Raw genomic sequence first — 20,110 nt, 5'->3', positions numbered from 1 at the left:
CTATTTCTATCCACACCAGCTGGGCTACGAAATATGTCTGCATTTTCTCCCACAGCTGAAACTAGTCCGTTTAGATCTGGGCCTCTTCATTCTTCACTGGGTCCTGCAGGGACAGAGTTAAGAAGTTCAGGAACCTGCCTTGAATAAAAGGAAGATATGAGGGAGGGGCAGGAATGTGTTTTTCTCACTCCTCCTCGACTTCACCCCCACCCATCTTCTAAGGCTGGGCAGCTTCCTCTGCCCTGGATCTTATCAGGAGAAACTCCCTGCCCTTAATCCTGAGTTCCAAATGCACAGTGCCTGCGTTTCAGTAAATTGTTGGGGTCTGATGAGAAAAAATGAAATAAAAAGATATTCTTCCCAGGACTCTGTAGTTAAAACTCGTCTAAGCCTCAAGTATCCCTCAGGGATTTTCCCTCCCAGACCCCAACTAAACCAAGCACACGTCTACCTACACACACACACACACACACACACACACACACACACACACACACGCACACCATTCCCTCCATCCCCACCATTGGACCCTGACAGACTGGGTTCTACTACCCTCTAGTGGCCAGAGCTTAGAGGACTCTCGCACCTTCAAGGCCTTTACCACCGAATGGTCTAGAAAACACCTGAGAGAAATCAACATCTCATTTCATAAATGAGAAAGCTGAAGGGACCTAGAGAGTTGGGAATATCTGGGACTACCCAATCTCGTGACTCCCAGGCCAGGGCTCAGTCCACTTTCACTTCCTCACCCTCTGACACGTTAGTGCTTCCTGCCTCATCCCTAGGAAATCAATCCAAGTTGGAAACATTGAAGCCAAAAGGACCCAGTCCCTCCCCGTCCCGGTGGCGCTTCACCTGAACCTCAGGTGTCAAGTCAGCTAACAGGGATTCTTCTGAGGAGCTGGATACTCCTCGACTTTCTGAGGTTAACAATCTTTCAGGATTATGATTGACAAAGCACATCTGCTGTCGCCTGAGCGATACAACCGTTATCACTCCTGGTAGCGCCCCAGGTCTCCTGTCTCCATGGTAACCGGCGCTTTGCGACCTTCAGTTTGCAGCGGTCGCGCTGCAGCCACTGCAGTGGTTGCTAAGCGACCGCGGAGAGGAGGCACCGACTTGAGGTGGGGGACCTGGGCCGGTGTCCTAGAGGGAAGGTTCCCAGGGAGGCTCACGGAAGGAAAAGTGCCTGGCCTCGCGTGTAGGGGTGCGGTACGGGACGCAGACCCCGCTGCTTTCTCGGCACCCATGGCGGTGGCGATGCCCCCGAGTCGGGTGGGGGTCTCGGGCTGGAGCTGGCGGCCGGTGGCTCGAGACGCGCTTCTGGCTCGGGCCTTCCATTCGTGCACCGAACTGCGGGGACGGTTCTATCTGGTGGGGGGTCTTCTAACAGGTGGAGCGAGAAAGCCCAGCAGTGATACGGTGGTCTTCGACCCAACTGAGGGCCAGGCTGTGCGGCTGGAAGCCAGGGACAGCCCCCTGCTCAGTCACCACGACGCGGCAAACGTGGGCGGGCGTTGGCTCTGCGTGGTGGGCGGCTGGGACGGGTCGCGACGCCAGGACACAGTGAAGGTGCTGGACACAGAGCATGGAGTGTGGGAAGCGTGGACTGCGACCCCTGACAACTGCCCTCCTGCTGGCCTCAGTAGTCACACCTGCACTCGCCTTTCCGATCGGGAGCTGAGGGTGGCTGGCCGAGAGGGTGGTACCCGCACTCAGCGACGATATGGAAGCATCTACACCTTAACTCTGGACCCGAGTGCCCGCACCTATTGGTATGGTATCCCCTGCCCAAAACCTTTCATTACACTTTGGGAAAGCAAAAATAAAACTTTTCAGGCAAATAATCCATATCCTCGCCCCACCACCCTCTTTCCTCTATCTAAAATAGCTGAACCCTCTATAACATTGCTTTCCCTGCGATCTACCCAGGCATCCTCTCTGTCCTCGGCAAGGGGTAGTGGGGAAAAGGCAGTAAATTTACATTTCCCGAAAACTCCACTCAGAGCTGAATTTCTGCATATCCACAGCTACAAAGAAGACTACCACACAGCTTCCCGCTCAGGTCACTGTGCTGCCCTGCTCCAAACTCCTGGGCCCCACCCTGGTCATCAGTTATTGCTCTTTGGGGGTTGCAACTCCGCTGAACCCGAAATAGCTGGGCAATGGAGTCAAGGGAAGATTAAGGTATTATCTGCTCACATCATACTAAGGGGGTTAAAATTGTGAGGCCCCAAACCCTACAGACAGTCCTTTCTTTCTCCCCCAAGGAGGAACCTCCTATTGCCCCTCGTTTGATGGAACAGCTTGCAAGGCTTGTGAGCAAGGGGCAGGGGTCCCGGCAAGGACCCCGGGGACTGCGTCATCACTCATGTTCTGTGGTGGGGCCTTTTGCTGTGCTGTTTGGTGGAGAAAGTCTGACCAGAGCTAGAGACACCATCTGCAACGACCTCTACATCTATGATACCCGTGAGAGTCAAACTAATGGCTGAAGGGAAGTGAGGGGAGGTGGGAAGAGAGGAGAATCTAAATACTATAAAGAGTATGGAGGGCCAGTGGCATGCCTGTAATCCCAGCGGCTCAGGAGGCTGAGGCAGGAGGATTTCGAGTTCAAAGCCAGCCCCAGCAACTTAGCGAGGCTCTAAGCAACTCAGTGAGACCTGCCTGTAAATAAAATACAAAAAATGGTTTGGGGATGTGCCCCAGTGGTTGAGTGCCCCTTGGTTCAATCCCTGCTACCAAAAAAAATAAATGAAAAAAAAGGGGCTGGAATGTGGCTTAGTGTCCCTGGATTCAATCTCTGGTACCAAACAAAAACAAGTATGGGGTAGGGAGGAGGAATTCCTTTACAAGGAGTACACAGAATATTTGTGGGTCTATTGAAGAGGCCCACAAATCGAGTGAGGAAAAAAAAAATAATGGACAAACACTTGGTTGTGTTGAATCCTATGGGGCATGGCGGGGCATGGTGGGGCATGCCTATAATCCTACCTACTCAGGAGGCTGAGACAAAAGGATCCCAAGTTCCAGGCCAGCTTTGTAAACTTAGTGAGATGGTACACATCTCAAAATAAAAAGGGTTGGATGTGTAGTTCAGTGGTAGAGCTTTCCTGGGTCAAACTTCTAAGAGGCCAAAAAAAAAGAGTCCCATGGGTGAAAAAGTGCATCTCTACCTCGGTAATCATCCTCTGCCCCTATCCAACAGGCAAATCTCCTTCTCTGTGGTTCCACTTCCCCTGTGCAGACCGTGGGCTGAAACGTGTGGGCCATCGAACCTGTCTTTGGAATGATCAGCTTTACCTGGTTGGGGGTTTTGGTGAGGATGGCAGGACAGCTAATCCACAGGTTTGCATCCTGGACCTCTTTATTTAAAAAATAGTGTCAAACACACTGCCAAGACTCTGTTTGGTTGCAAACCCATAAAGCATTATCACCACTGCTATCTGCCTCATTTCAAGTGCTTATTAAATTTCAATTGAGAATCGACATTTGTCTCTAAATATTTTCTTTTTTTGAAGGGCAGTAAATAAGTAGACACATCTTTATTTGCAAGGGAAAGGACACAGTTTGAGTCTGTTCTGAGGTTGTGAGCCATTAACCCCATGGAAACAAAACCCACAAATCATACACTGTCCCTTGCCCTTAAGCAATTTCCACCCCTAATTGGGAGAAAGTTCCAAGCTACAGCTAAGCATTCTGACCAAAACATTTAATTAACAAAAAAATATTACAATAGCAGAGAAAATAATAATAATAACAATAAAGAGATCAGAAGTGGGAGTCAGGGTAGAAAAAAATGCAGAGGTCTTATTCCCTAGGAGACCAACACTCCAGCTGAGCTGGTCTTGGCCCCAGCCCCTTCTGAGTTCTCCTTGGCTGCTGGTTTCTCATCTTCCCCCATGAGACGAATGTTGTGCTTTTCCCGGAATTCATTCAGTTCTTTTCCTTTTGCCTGAAGCTGCTGTGTCAGTGTCTCGATGATTTTCTGTATCTACAGGGCAAGCAACAAGAAGTACATCAGAATTTTAGGTCTCCCTTTGCCATATCTGGAATGAACTATAGTTAAGGGAAGTGAAAGACACTTCTAACCTCATCTTTAACTGAGTGTTAATAGTGGAAGCCAGACATTAAAGTGACCCCTTCTCAAACACAGTGGTTTACAGACTTTAATATACGTAAGAATCACCTGAGCTGCTTATTTTTAAAATGTCACAGCATCCCCAAGGCTCTGATTCAGAGGATCCTGAAAGTTCCATTTTAAACTAGTTGTTCAGATGATTTTGATAAAAGTGTCCATAGAGAAAAAATCCTCTAATCCCCCATCCAATTCAACCACATGAAAGAGCCCACGGAAAGGGCAATTGAAGCCAGCAACTCTTCTTGTCTAAGGATTTAGACTTAGGATAAAAGGCCTAGCCCAATAAGTACGCTATTTGTACCATCTTCAATATGAGTTTCTATGCAGACTTTCTGCCACCATATTCCCTAAATCCCTAGGCTCCCTTCTTCTTTACCCCTTTGTTGCCCAACCTACTACATAAGGACTCCTACTCACCTGTTCCTTGTTATTCTCCAAGGCAGGCAGCACCTCTTTGACAGTCCGCTCCACCAGGACGCCTCCAACCATGCGGTAGCACTTACGGGTTTCATCTACCTCTTTCAGTGTATCAATCACTAGGCTGGAAAGAGGACAAGGCAGGACCTCAGAATTCAGACCCACACTACTGCAACCCTCCCTCACATGATGGCCCATTCAATTTTCTATTATTTGCTTCTCCCTGTTTTTTTCACCTGTGCTCATTCAACTCCATCTCCAGCTCAGCTGCTTTGGATGCCAGACCTCTCTGTTCCTGCCGAAGGCGGTTGAAGCCAGCAATTACCTAAGGTGTGAGAGAAAGAGATGAGAGGGGAGACAGTAGATAGTAAAAACAGCACATAGGGTGACAGGTTTTACACAGGTGCTATAGTGGATACCTATCTTGGAAAAGGAGTAGAACAAAAGCTTGCAATCTCCTTTAATCTGTCTGGAATTCCATTCCATTACACACTTTCTGAGAGCTGACCATGTGTGAGGTATTTGCTAGGGAACAGATTTGTACTTTGGCTTTTTGTAGTTTTTAGTTTGGTGCAGAAGACATTTATAACATAGGACTGGGGGCTGGGGATGTAGCTCAGTGGTAGAGCACTTGCCTGGGTGACAGAAATAGGGGTGGAGAGGTACTGGAGTACTTTCTGGAAGTCTAGACTTACTTGCAGGTAAAGAAGGCTATCAGAAAGGGCTTTTTTTTTTTTTTTGGGGTACTGGGGAATGAACTCAGGGGCACTTATTAACCACTGAACCACATCCCCAGCCCCCCCCTTTTAATTTATTTATTTAATATATATATATATATATTTTTTTTGGTGGACACAACATCTTTATTTTTTATTTTTATGTGGTGCTGAGGATCGAACCCAGTGTCCCGCACATGCCAGGCAAGCCTGCTACCGCTTCAGCCATATCCCCAGTCCCCACAGCCCCTTTTTGGTATTTTATTTAGAGACAGGGTTTCATCGAGTTGCTTAGAACCTCGCCAAATTGCCGAGGCTGGTTTCAGAACTCACAACCCTCCTACCTCAGCCTCCTGAGCCAGGATTACAGACATGCAACACCATGCCTGTCTGGAAAGGGCCTTTCAATGAGTAGCTCAGGAACTGGGAGAAGTAGCACACACCTGTAATTCCAGCAGTTCAGGAGGTTGAGGCATGAGGACTGCATGTTTGAAGCCAGCCTCAGCAATTTAATGAGACTTTAAGCACCCTAGTGAGACCCTATCTCAAAAAAAAGGGAGGGGGGCTGGGAATGTGGCTCAGTGGTTAAGCACTCAGTGGTTTAATCCCTGGTACAAAAAAAAGCGTGTGTGTGGGTAGCTTGGGGATGGGGATATGCCTCAGTGGTAGAAGGCATACTTACCAAGGTGCAAGTCCTACTTGGGTACACACAATAGTCCATCCATTGATGTATTTAATAACATATATCCAAAAAGTGGGCCATTTGGTGTTAGGAGAACATCCAGAATCTGATTTAAGTCATGGTATCTTCTTAGAGGAAATTTTTCTCTTTCTTTAAGGACTAGTTTTAAGGAATTCCTCCTCCTTAATTTGGTGGGGTTCTTGTGAGACAATAATCACAGGATTCTTGCCCCTTGCCACACACTGTAGAGATATCTGAATTCTGGGCAGAGACAAGTACAAAAAGTAACTGAAGCTAAGGGGCCTAAAGGCTCTAGAGAGAGGACCTTCCGATCCTATTCCTGGGTTCCCCAACGCTGCCCACAATCTTGAACTTTGGTCAGTATTTAGCCTTTCCTTTTATTGTGTTCAATTCAGTGAGCTACCCTCCATTCTTCAAAAACACTCCTTTAAAACACAAACACAGAATTAGGCCAGAATTCATTTTTGTAGCCTATAAAACTGATACAGGCTTCCTGAGAATGTCTCAACTGAAACTCAAGGATGAGAAATTGGGACAATGGGATATGGAGATAGCAAAAAACAAAACAAACAACAACAAAAAAAACCCAAGAATTAACATATGTAAATGCCCAGGGAAGTGATTTCTACCTGTTCCTAGTTCCCCCAGAAACTGAATAGAGAAAAATAAAACAGTGTAAAAATTAGACTGGGTACTAAGACCAACACCACCATCGCTTCCAGTACAGGGGTCTATGACTGTGTCTGGAATGAAATACCAGACGCAAAGTAAGAGATGCAATATGGAAAGAAAATGAGAGGAAAAAAGAAGAAGGGAAACATGTGGCTCAGATACAGGTTTCAAGTTCTATCTCTGCCAACCACCACCACCACCACCACCACCACCACCACCACCACCTAGTACTGGGAATTAAACCCAGGGGTGCTCTACCACTGAGCTATACCCCAACCCTTTTTATTTTGAGGTAGGATCTTATTAAGTTGCTCAGGAGGCCTGGAACTTTAAAAACTCCTGCCCCAGCCTCTCAAGTTGCTGGGATTACAAGCATGCACCACCATGCCTAGTTTTGCCTCTGTAAAACATTGGTAAACATTTAATTCTATGATTCCCAGTGTTGGCTATGTTAGAACCATCTGGAGAGCATTTTAAAAACATGGAACACTGGAGTCTCAGAACAACCAGTGAGGGTAAAGCCCAAGCCTTAGTATTCTTAGTATTTCCCAAATATTTAATGGGCAACTAGAACTAAGAACCACACTGGATTAACCTCTTTGAGCCTCTGTGTTCTTACCTGGAAAATGGTTGTTGAACCATGTAAACTAATAGATGTGAAAAAGAGTTTTTGTAAGCAATACATTAACTACTATTATGGCTTTCTCACCAAATCCAGAAGTGAATGGATGCCCTTAAACCCATCCATTCAAATCACTGCCAAATCTCTTATATCCATTAAAATCTCCAGTGTCATTGCCATATTTGCCTTTTTTTTTTTTTCCTTTATAGCACTAGGGACTGAACTCAGAGTTGGCTTACACTGACCTATATCCTCAGCCTTTTTATTTTTTGAGACAGTCTCACTAAATTGCTAAGGCTGGCCTTGAACTTGTTGTAATCTTTCTGCCCCAGCCTGTGGAGTTGCTGGGATTAGAGCAGTGTGCCACCACAACTGGCAAACCTTGCCTCTTTACTAGGGTTCCTTATCTCTAACTCTGTATTGTGGTAATTTACATGTACACAATTTTCTACAGGGCATGGATTTCTTATTTTTTTAAAGGCTATATAACATTTACATCCAATTGATGTATTTTTTAAAGTATTTTTTAGTTGTCAATGGATCTTTATTTTTTAATTTGTTTATATATGGTGCTGAGAATCCAACCCAGTGCCTCACACATGCCAGGCAAGCACTCTACCACTGAGTCACAACCCCAGCCCCAATTGATGTATTGTTCTTTTTAAAAAATATTATCTTATTTCTTCTTTTTTAAAAAAATATTTTTTAGTTGTCAATAGACCTTTATTTTATTTATTTATATGGGGTGTTGAAAATCAAACCCAGTGCCTCACACGTGCCAGGCAAGCATTCTACCACTGAGCCACAACCCCAGCCCCTCGACTGATGTATTTTTCAAAATTGCTTTTGAATTCCTGTGTTGAGACATTTAGATTGTTTCTGTTTTTCCTATAATAAATAACACTAGGGTTAAATATCTTTGAACCAACACTACAAAAGTTTTATAGTCATTTTGCTTGAATCACATTCTTAAAAGTGAAATTAATGAGTCAAAAAATTGTTAACATTTTTACAGCTTTAATTTTTAGAAAGGGATCTTTTTTAAAAAATTTTTAGTTGTAGATGGACACAATATCTTATTTGATTTACTTATTTTTATGTGGTGCTGAGGATCGAAACCAGGGCCTCACACATGCTAGGCAAGTGCTCTACCACTGAGCCACAACCCCAGTCCCGAAAGGGATCTTTTAACTCCAGAAACCTTGGAATCATCCTCGACTCACTATCCACATCCAGTTCACCTGTAAATTACATCTATCTGCTAACTACCTCAACCCCATCCTCTTCTATGACACCTGTACTACTACTACTGTAGCCTCTTGAGTTCTATACTGTCTCCAGATTTGCTCCCTTCAACATTCTCCACGATGTGGCAAAATTGACCTAAAATATAAATCTAACTACATTCCTCCTTTGCCTAAAACCTTCAACAGTTTCTGGAGCTAAAGGGATAAAATCCAAACTCCTCAACATGGTGAACAAGCCCCATGAGGACCTGTTTATTACCTCTCCCCATCAGTCCTTCCCTCCCTTAACTAAGCACTGTTACGGTCTTAAAGCAGCAGTTTCCCTAATCATTTTCCTTTAGGCATTCATTTAGAATCTTCACCATACCTGTTGTAATTTTCTGAACCTCTCCTTCCTTATTTCTCTGCCTAAGTCTAATTTTCTCTTCAGGTTTCAACTCAAAAATCTCTTAGAAAGCATTTCTGGTCATCCTCATTCCTATGAGAACTTCATCTATATGCACACATATAAATATATATATATACATTCCTTCCTTAAATTTTTTTTTCCTTCCTTAAATTTTTGATAAGAAATCTTCTTTATTTATATTGTTATTTTCCACCATTCCATTGTTTGTTATCTTCTTTGACATTTTCAAATATACAAATGAAACATTTTTAAATACCATCTTTTCTATAGTCCTACAATAATCTGCCTTCTGTAGTTTGGACAGAAAAGAAACACCAATCATGTGCCAGATACTATCCTAGACTTTTTTGTCTCATTTAATTCTACAAACCAAAAACAGGGTTGGAAGTGCAGCTCAGTGGCAAAGCACTTGCCTAGCAAACATTAGGCCATGGGTTTGATTCCTAGCATTGTCCCCTCTCCAAATGATTGTTAAGGCATGTGCTTTCAATTTATAAGTCAAGAGACCAAGGCTGATGGGATATGGAGAAGTGGTTAAAACTACACAGTGAACTGCAGAACTGGGACTTTTACGTAGGTTTGTCTAAGAATCCATTTTTAATTAATATATCATTCCTGGATTGCCATATATTAATCTCTTATAAAATTACTTCCATTTTGGGCTGGGGATATGGCTCAAGCGGTAGCGAGCTCGCCTGGCATGCGTGCAGCCCGGGTTCGATCCTCAGCACCACATACAAACAAAGATGTTGTGTCCAACGAAAACTAAAAAATAAATATTAAAAATTCTCTCTCTCTCTCTCTCCCTCTCACTCTCTTTTTAAAAAAAAAAATACTTCCATTTAATTTATGTCCCTTTTTTGTTTTTTTTTTCTCATTTTTACTTAATACCATATACTTTTTCGTTGTTGTCATTTTGCAACACTGAAGCAGGGTCTTGCTAAGTTGCCAAGGCTGGCCTCAAACTTGTGATACTCCTGCCTCAGCCTTCCAAGTAGTTGGAATTACAGGCATGTGCCAAAACACCCAGCTAATACCATACAGTTTTCATAAATTCAGGAAAAAACCTACAAAATCTACCTTTTCCCCAAAGTGTCCTTAGGTAGTCTTCCTTTTAAAATATTTTTAGTTGTAGATGGACACAATACCTTTATTTAATTTTTTTATGTGGTGCTAGGGATAAACCCAGTGCCTCCCCTATGCTAGGCAAGTGCTCTACCACTGAGCCACAACCTCAGACCCCAGGTTGTCTTTCTTACATGACATTTCTCTTAATGAGTTCAATGGAAGAACAGGATAAAGAAAATTATGACTGAATATATCTGGAAAAGCATTTCCCAGGATTTTGCTCCACTAACCGCCTTTTTTTCAGTGTAGTGTCCCCCTTTTATTACAAATGTATCAACTCTCTGTGGAAGAAAACTTTTTAGACCTTACTATGTCAATTAATGGTACTCATACCTTCCTTCCTTCTCTTTATTAAAAAAAAAAAAAATTCAGGGGTGGAGGTTGGATTCTGGAGATTTAACCCAGCGGCACTTTACCAATATGCTACATCCCCAATCCTTTTTCTTTTTTATTTTGAGATAGGGTCTCAATAAGTTTCTGAGGCTGGCCTTGAACTTGTGATCCTCCTGTTTAGCCTCCAGAGTTGCTAGGATTACTAGAATTACAGATGTGAGCCATTGCTCCTGACTTCAGTTAGTATTCTTTTTCTATTTTTTCCCCCTTTAACAGTACTGCGGATTGAACACAGAGGCTCCCACAAATTAAGCAAGTACTCAACCTGAGCTACAGAAGGAGTTTGTAGGTCAGACAGAAAAGCCTCCAAAGTCTAACCACGAGCTGATTACTTCTTTTCTAAATTTGTTTCTTCACAAATAAAATAGACATTACATCTGTCTCATAGAATGTTGTGAGAATTAAAAATATTATATCAAGGACTTAATATCCAGCATATAACAAATTGTCAACAAATAGCCACTATTATTACTACCATCTCCATTTAAATGTAGCACAATATCTTAAGTTCAGGTTATTCAAAGCTGAACTGATAACCTTTTGCCCCATTTTAAACTATTTCTCTTCTTGTCTCCCCCATTTCTACTAATGACACCACCCTGTTTTCATCTTTGATCACACCCTTATGCCAGTATTATGGTTTTGATCTGAAATGTTCCCCCAAATTTCATTGAACATACTGTATAATCCTAAGATCCCTTTCAAAAAATTAAAGCTGTAAAAATGTTAACAATTTTTGACTCATTAATTTCACTTTGGAGAATGTGATTCAAGCAAAATGACTGTAAATTGATTAAACCAGTACCTGTGTGCCCCCAAAGCAGCAGGGTTTAGAGGTGGGGCCTCAGGGGGTGATTAGATCATGAGGGCTCTGACCTTATCAATGAATTACTGATGAATTCACAGCTAAATGGGCTCTTGGGAGGAAGTGGGAACTTTAGGAGGTAGGGTATAACTGGAAGCAGCAGGTCACTTGGGGTATGCCCTTGAAGGGTGTATTTTGTCCCTGGTGTGTATGTTTCTCTCTCTGCTTCCCACACACTCCCTGCCATGATGTTCTGCCTTACCACATGTCCAAAACCACAGAGCCAAGTGATCATGGACTAAAACCTCAGATCTGTAAGCCTAAATAAACCTTTCTTCTTTTTAAATTATTTATCTCAGGTATTTTTGCCTCACCAACAGAAAGCCAAGTAACAGTCATAAACTGCCAAACTTATTACACTTACCTTAGCAATTTCACTTAGGCTCTTTGACATCACCCTAGTTTAGACTTCTATTCCAGTCTGAACTACTGCAATAGTCTTCTAAAGGATCTCCTTATTTTTGAACTCTCCAAATCCATTCTACACACCACTAATAATTCAATCTTCCTAACACTTGGATGACATAGAAAAATATTCAAGATGAATCATTAAGCCTAAAACAGATTAGAAAACGGTACATACTGTATAATCCTAATTTTCTAAATAAAATATGTAAATATGTAAAAAATATATGCCCTCCTGTTATGGTTTAAATATGTTTTTACCCTCCAAAACTCATGCTGAACTTTGCCATTGTAGCAGTGTTGGGAGGTGAGAGTTTTAAGAAGTGATTGGGTAGTCAAATGAGACTAATGCGTTTCTTGCAAGAACAAGTTAATCTTTTTCATCTTTTATAATAACCTGACAGCAGGTTATGTGGGAGACCAACCTTACACGTGACTGAGTCACACTCCCCGGCTGGGTGCTGAGGTGCTCAGTCTCAGAAATGTGGCAGAGCTTTCCCCATCCTTCTTGGGTCCGAGGGTCGTGTCTTGTGCATAGGTGTGTCTTGCTACAGCCCCATGGGTGAAGCTACGCTCACCTGTTCCTTTGTAATATAACCCCTTGCCCAGTTTAGGATAGAATCTTCCATGGAAGTGCCTTGTATGTGTACCCTTCTCTTACTGTGCCCTTGGGTGTGGCCTACCCAGGTGTCAGTCAACCTGCTGACAGTGGACATCATGAAGATAGACTCAGCCCCCTGAAACCTGACCCCTTGCCTCATTTGAATAGCTTCTCCTCAATAAAAGGAGTCAGCGCATGCTCTTGCTCTTTCTGTGGACCCTAAAGGTCAGAGGAGCCGTCACAGTGATCCCAAAGAAAAAGGTATTTGTGTCTCTTGTTAGCCCAGTTCTACTGGAGTGACCCCTGAGCCTTTTAGTCTTGAGAACAGAAACCAGGCAGGTTATTATAAAATCAGGCTGCCCTCACGTTTTCTCTTTTCATGCTTCCCTCTCCTGTCACCATCCACCCTGTTATGACACCCTTACCAAATGCCTCTACTATCAGTTTGGATAAGTCCAAACTTAAGCCAAAATAAATCTCTTTCTTTTATAAATTACTCAGTATCAAGTATTCTGTTATAGCAACAGAAAACACAGTGAGACCAAAATGGCACAGAGACAGGGGGTGCTGTAATAATAATACCTAAAAATGTTGAAGTGGCTTTGAAACTAGGGAATAGCTGGTGGTGCTGGGGATTGAACCAGTGCCTGTGTGCACATTAGGCAAGCACTCTACCAAGTGGGCTATATCCCCAGACCCCAAAGCTAGAAGTTTTAAAGTGAATGTTACATGGAAAAAGCCTGGATATCAAACACCAGAGTATTAAGGGCAATTCTGGTGGGGTTAAGAAGACAAGATGCATAGAGAAACCTGGACTACTTAAAGACTACTTAAGTAATTGTGTCCAGAATACTGGTAGAAATATAGACAGCAAAGCCCATTCTGATACAGTCCAAGAGAGAAATGAGGAACATCCTACTAGGAACTGGAATAGGGCCAACCTTATTATAAAGTAGCAAAGAACTTGGCTGCAATGTATCCATGCCCTAGGACTTGCTGGAAAATAAAACTTAATCATGATGAACTAGGATACCTGAATAAATAGCTAAGCAGCAAAACATTCAGACTGTTACATAGCTACTTTTTTTTAAATTTGTAGTTGGATACAATACCTTTATTTTATTTATTTTTATGTAGTCCTGAGGAACCCAGTGCCTCACATGTGCTAGGCAAGAGCTCTACCACTCAGCCATAACCCCAGCCCCTACATAGCTACTTTTAACTGCATGCAGAGGTGTGAGAGGAAAGCAATAACCTACAGGCAGAATTATAATTAAAGGGGAAGCAGAGTGTAAACATTTAGAAAACTCAGCCTGGCTATGCACAGAGTGAAAAAAAAAAGCATGCAGGGGCTGGGGTTGTGGCTCAGCAGTAGAGTGCTTGCCTAACATGTGTGAGGCCCTGGGTTCAATCCTCAGCACCACATAAAAATAAGTAAATAAAAATAAAGGTATTGTGTCCAACTTAAAAAAAAAGATAAAAAAAAAAAAAACATGCAAAAGTGTGGCCACTCAACCAGGTGTGGTGGCACACACCTGTAATCCCTGCACTCAGAAGGTGGAGGCAGGAGGATGATGAGTTCAAAGCCAGCCTCAGAAATTTAGTGAGGCACTAAGCAACTCAGTGACACCCTGTCTCTAATAAAATACAAAATAGGGCTAGGAATGTGGCTCAGTGGCCGAGTGCCTCTGAGTTCAATCCCAGGTACCTCCTCCCCCACAAAAGTGTGCCCACTCAATCAGTTGCTAAAGAAATTAGCACACCTAGAAGACAGCCAGATGGTGTTCATCAGACAATGGCAATAAGGCTCTGAAGGCATTTCAGAGGTCTCCCCTGACAGGCTCAGAATGTTAGGGTCCTGAAGGAGAAAGTTTGAGATTACTGCCCTGTACTACTACCTCAGGCCTCTGCTCTCCACATCCCAGCATGCTTCAACCCTGGCTCAAGAAGCTTCAGGTGCAGTTTGTACTACATCTCCAGAGGGCAGATGCGGTAGGCCTTGGCAGCACCCATGTTATAGTACTAACTCTGTATCTATGTAGAATGAAAGAGCTGTGGAAGCATGGGCTTCTTCCACCTAATTGCAAAGGGCACAGTGGACAGTCAGGGGCGCCCCAACAGAAACCCGCTTCAAGGGCAGAGTTGCCAGAGAAAAACTTCTTGGGTAATGCTTAGTGAAGTTGTGGAAGCAGCCAGGACTCCCAAACAGTCAATGTGCAGAGTCCGCCTGGGAAAACTGCAGACACCAATGAGCAACTCCAACCCAAGAAAGCTGAACCATGGACAAGTAAGTCATGGAGGCAAAGCTTCCTGACACTTTCTACCCTTGCCCTCTACCTCCCCAGCATTTAAAGAAGTTGAAAAAATATTATGGAATTTTAAAGACTTAATGTCTGTCCTCTTGGATTTCTGATTTGCTTGAGGCCTGCTACCCCTTTCTTCTGGCCTATTTCTCCCTTTTGGAATGGGAACATCTACCCTATACCTGTCTTACCATTGTATTTTGGAAGTAAACAGCTTGTTTTCATTTCATAGGTTCTCAAATGAGATTCTGAACTTTTGAGTTGGTGATGGAACAAGTTAAGACCATTGGAATAGAAAAACTGCATTTTAATTTTTATTGAAGGTACTAGGGAGTGAATCCAAAACTGTTTCACCACTGAGCTATATCCCCAACCTTTTTCAATTTTTAGTTTGAGATCTTGCTAAGTTGCTAAAGCTGGTCTCCAATGGTGATCCTCCTGCCTCAACCTCCAGAGCTGCTGGAATTATAGGTGTGTTGTAAAGAAAGTTCACACACATATATATAGTTCAGGATGCTGAGGCAGGAAGATCAGAAGTCAGAGTCTAGTCTGTGCACATTAGTGAGACATTGTCTCAATATAAAATATAAAAAGGGCTGAGGGTTTAGCTAATAGTAAAGCTGCCACAGGTTCAATCCCCCAATACATCCCCCAACCAAAAACACACACAAAAGCAGTCATGAACTTCAGGAAGCCAGGGGTAGAATGCTATGTTTTGTTTTATACAACTGGGGAATTTCCAAACACACACACAAAAGCAGTCATGAATTTCAGGGAGCCAAGGGTGAAATGCTATAGTTTGAATATGGCTTGTCCCCTCTGAAACTCATGTGAATGCAGAGGTACTCAACCTCTGAGCCACATCCCCAGCCCTGTTTTGTTTTATTTAGAGACAGGGTCTCACTGAATTGCTCGAACTTGTGATCCTTCTGTGACAGAGTTTTTAAAAGGTAACCAGCGGGGCACAGTAGCACACACCTGTAATCCCAGTGACTCGGGAGGATGAGACACATTCAAGGCCAGCCTCAACAACTTGGCAAGGTCCTAAGCAACTCACCAATACCCTATCTCAAATAAGAAGTAAAAAGGGCTGGGAATGTGGATCAGTGGTAAAGTGCCCCTAGGAAGCGTAAATTAAAAAATAAAAGGTATCTAGATCATTATACCTTTCTTGTAGGAATGGATTATGACAGCTGGTTGTAATATAGTAAAGACTATCCTTCGTTCTATCTCCTTTCTGCAAGTGCTCACTTGCCCTTTAACCTTCTGTCATAATACACATACCAGATGCACTGCTATAGCCATGAAACTCCCAGCCTCCAAAACCTTAAACCAAAATAAATCTCTTTTCTTTATGAATTACCCAGTCTCTGGTATTGTTGTGATGATAAAAAATGGACTAAGACACGCCCCTTTTAGTCCACACACATATATACAAAAGCACAAAGGAAGTGGGCAAACCTCTCAAAGCATATACTCCAAAATGGTAAGATAGTTACTTCTGGATAATAGGATTATGGGTAATTTGTTTCTTAGTATGTACCTTTTCCTGTGTTTTCTACAATAAAAATGTTTTGTTTTATACAACTGAGGAAAATTGATATTACAATGTAAATTCTTCTGTGACTCCCTCATTGCTTACATTAAAAATGCCTCAAATTTGTTACCATGCAGAAATGACCTCTATGGCCTCATTTAACTTGCTTTAAAAGCATCTTCATAACATACTAAATGACCTAGCTAGACTAATCAGTCACTAAATTTCATATCGGTGTGTGCTTTCTTTAGTTCTCCTCTTCCTACTACATTCTCTATTTCATCATCACCTGTTCAAATCCATCAATCCAGCTGGGTGGTGGCACATGCCCACAATCCCAACAGGATGATCACAAGTTCAAAGCCAGCCTCAGCAACTTAGCAAGACACTGTCTCTACGTAAAATACAAAAAAGGCCTGGGGATGTCGCTAAGTGATTAGTGCCCCTGGGTTCAATCCCTGGTACCAAAAAAATTAAATAAATAAAATCCACCAATTCTTCAGAGATCAGCTGAAATAGCTCTAATAGAATCATGGTTTAAGTGGGGGAGACATATATATGTGTGTGTGTGTGTATATATGTGTGTGTGTGTATATACATATACATATATATATACATATATATATATACACACACACACACACACACACATACTCTCAAGCCTCTCAAAAGTCCTAGTCTTCCCTTGGGTAAGTTAACCAAAGCCTCTAAAATTCAAGTCTTACTTCAGATGGCATTAATAAATAAGAGAAGAAAAAACAAGTGCCTTGCATAATGTGTTACTTTACTTCACCTTCTTTGTATGGGATATGTGTCTCAAATTTGCAGCACTGATAAATAAATATAAACATTTTCACTCAGTGTTCTCTCCAGAACACAAAGGCTAGAGAAATATCCTCAGAACTCCATTATCACTTTTCATCAATCTCCTTTGAAAAGCTTTTCCACCATCCCTTAAATAACAATTCAATCTTGTTCTACTTCTTTTTTCACAGAAAATGATGGTTTTCAATTATAACTGTTACAGTTTAGATATTAGATGTCCCTCAAAAGCTCATGTGAGACAATGCAAAAAGCTTCTAAAGGTGAAATGATTGGGTTATGAGAGCTTTAACCCAATTAGTGAATTAATTCCCTCATAGTGATTAACTGAGTTGTAACTGAAGGTAGGTAGAGTGTATATGGAAGACGTGGATCCCTAGGGGAGTGAGTACCTTTGGGGTATATATATTTTGTATCTGGCAAATGGCACTTTCTGCTTTCTGGTAATGTGTTGAGCCACTTCCCTTCACACACTCTTTGGCCATGATGTGCAGCATCACCTTGAGCCCTAAGGAACGCAGACAGCTGTTTATAAACTGAGACCTTTGAAACCATGAGCCCCCAAATAAACTTTCCCTCCTTTAAAATTGTTCTTGTCCTTTCTTTTTAGTCACAACAGCAAAAAAGCTGACTAAAACAACCACCATATAAACTCAATCCCTCATCATAACTACAACTTTCTGTTAGTCAAAATGTATACATCCAACTGTCTACTTGAATGATGAAGCACACCTGTACCCAAAGACTGTGGAGGCTGAGGCAGGAGGATTAGAAGTTCGAGACCAGTCTCAGCAACTCAGAGGTCCTAGGCAAGTTAGCAAAACCGTGTCTCAAAAAATAAAAAGCTGGCTGGGGTTGTGGCTCAGTGGTAGAGTGCTCGCCTAGTACACGTGAGGCACTGGGTTCAATCTTCAGCACCACATAAAAATGAAATAAAGATATTGTGTGACCACCTACAACTAGAAAATAAATATTAAAAATAAATAAATAAATAAGCAAGTTGGGGAAGTAGCTCAGTGAACCCGAGTTCAATCTCCAGTACAAAACAAAACAAAACAAAACAAAAATAAATAAATAAAATAAAATACAAGCTAGGGCTGGGGATGTGGCTCAGAGGTGGAGTGCTGCTGAGTTCAATCCCCGGTACACCTTCCCAACACCCCACTCCCAGCCTAAAAAAAAAGACCTAAAACAAATGTGACTTTCTCCCCAAACCTGCTCATTTTCCTTTGGTATCATTACCCACCAAAGACAGAAATTTAAAAGACATTCTATATTTCCTCTTTTATCCCTTTTTCTCCATATTCAAGTCTTGCAGCATCTGCATTCCAAACATGCCCGGCAGTTTCATGCTTCTGTGCTTTTGAACACAATTTATCTCTATTTAGAAAATCTTTCACTTCTTTCTTTGCTTAACTTTTCTCATCATTTAGAATTAAGCTGAAGAAATTTCTTCTCTAAAAAACAAAGCTAACATTTATTAAACACACACTGTACTTTAATCACTGTGCAAAAACTGCATGAATTGTGTTGCCAAATACTCTAAATACACTGATAAGGAGAGTATTGTTAAATTTTTAGAAATAAAGAAGGCTGAGAAATAACTCATGGGAGTTGGTATATAAATATTAAATAATAAAAATAGAATTCAAATCAAGGTCTATCTGCCCCCCAGTTTAAAGAATGCTCTTATATATCCACTATACCATAGCTTCTTTTTTTTCTACCCACCTACCAAAATCTCATAACCTTGATCAGTTAGGAGTATTTTCTCTAGCTGTTATAAAAAGGCAAGACTTTAGGCACAACACATGAATTCTTATTGTTTGGCTTATCTTTTCTCAAGTCTGTGAGCAACTTAAAGACAAGGTGTGTTTCACTCACCTGTTTCCCTGTAGCCACTGGTGCCTAGGAAATGGTAGGCCCTCAAAAAGTACTAGGTTCCTCCTCACAGCAAATCCCACAGCACTTTATACTTCTCTTGGAATACTTATCTTCCACCTCATAGTCCCTCATATTCACATTTTGCACATCTTATTTACTCCACCAGAGTACAGTCTTTGCTAAGGGCGGTTTTAAAAATCTTTACGGAAATATATTTGCCTTTATTAATTGTTCAACAAAAAGCTAATAAATAACCCTTTAATTAAAATAAATGTCATTTAGCTGTTTTCATTTTTTAAAATATTTTATAGTAGATTAACACAATACCTTATTATTTTTAATTTTTATGTGGCCCTAAGGATCAAACCCAGTGCCTCACACCAGTTAGACAAGCGCTCTACCAACTAAGCCACAACCCCAGCTCTGTTTTCATTTTTATTGTGTAGATTTCTTCCCACTCCGATTAAACACTAGCCCCACTATTGGCAAACCACGAGCCACAAAGGACTTTCTGATTAATTTACCAGACATTCCTACGTTAGGAACTATGGAAAAATTCAGCAGATTAAAAAAAAAAAAGATTTCTGGCGTCTAAAGAAAGTCAATTTAGTACTTGACTCCCAAACCAAAACAGTATAGAATACAAGACTGTTCGAGTATGTTAGTCACGTGGCTCTGCGGATTGCCGGCGGTTGTCAACGTGGGTCAACGTGGTTACAGTGTCATGTAAAAGACTACACAATTAGTCCGTTGATTAACCCTACGAAATTCATTAGGAGCTGCCAAGTCCAACTATATCCTATTTAAGGTGCTTAGGAGAGGCATGAAAAACGACAATCTATCTACCCCTAAACCTGGCATCCTCCCAGATCCTGTATCTCTGGGCTTTCTCCTCTCCCAGACTCACCCAGCACCCCCAGGGGGAGTGGCTCTCACCTACCCACCCGCCTACTCTCTCCCCAGAGATTCGGCTAGCTTCTCCGAGGACCCTCCTCCCCTCTCTGGGTGGTCACGCAAATGTGGGACTAGCAGAAAGGCTAGCACATGCCACAGACCCCCTCTCACTCATCGACTCCAGATTCGGCCAGGTACTCTCTTTTGCGCTCTCGGCTCCTCACCTGCTCGGCCGACACCGCCCCCTTCCCCGCGCCGCTCCCGCTGCTCTTGCCGGCGCGACCGCTACTCTCCGCCATCTTCGTAGCCTACTGGGTTTCCGGCTTGCGCAGCTCAGCCCACGCCTTGCGTCAC

The 20,110-nt window shown here is 42.3% G+C and overlaps 2 protein-coding genes across 2 annotated transcripts; one reads left to right on the top strand and one right to left on the bottom strand.

Annotated features, from left to right (window-relative positions):
- The first annotated feature begins 1,119 nt into the window (after positions 1 to 1,119).
- On the top strand, positions 1,120 to 3,606 carry Klhdc9 (kelch domain containing 9). The gene is made up of 4 exons (XM_026380562.2): positions 1,120 to 1,775; positions 2,031 to 2,187; positions 2,271 to 2,469; positions 3,206 to 3,606. The coding sequence occupies exons 1-4, from the start codon at positions 1,249 to 1,251 to the stop codon at positions 3,370 to 3,372; spliced, it is 1,050 nt and encodes a 349-aa protein (XP_026236347.1). The 5' UTR covers positions 1,120 to 1,248; the 3' UTR covers positions 3,373 to 3,606.
- An 88-nt stretch (positions 3,607 to 3,694) lies between these two features.
- On the bottom strand, positions 3,695 to 20,086 carry Pfdn2 (prefoldin subunit 2). The gene is made up of 4 exons (XM_026380574.2): positions 19,981 to 20,086; positions 4,792 to 4,880; positions 4,556 to 4,679; positions 3,695 to 3,991 (listed from the first exon to the last, which is right to left on the bottom strand). The coding sequence occupies exons 1-4, from the start codon at positions 20,053 to 20,055 to the stop codon at positions 3,815 to 3,817; spliced, it is 465 nt and encodes a 154-aa protein (XP_026236359.2). The 5' UTR covers positions 20,056 to 20,086; the 3' UTR covers positions 3,695 to 3,814.
- Positions 20,087 to 20,110: the final 24 nt, after the last annotated feature.

The sequence above is a fragment of the Urocitellus parryii genome, chromosome 11 (genome assembly GCF_045843805.1).
Source record: "Urocitellus parryii isolate mUroPar1 chromosome 11, mUroPar1.hap1, whole genome shotgun sequence".
Lineage (NCBI taxonomy): Eukaryota > Metazoa > Chordata > Mammalia > Rodentia > Sciuridae > Urocitellus > Urocitellus parryii.
Note: the sequence above shows the minus strand (reverse complement) of the source record. Positions and strands in the feature narration are given on the sequence as shown.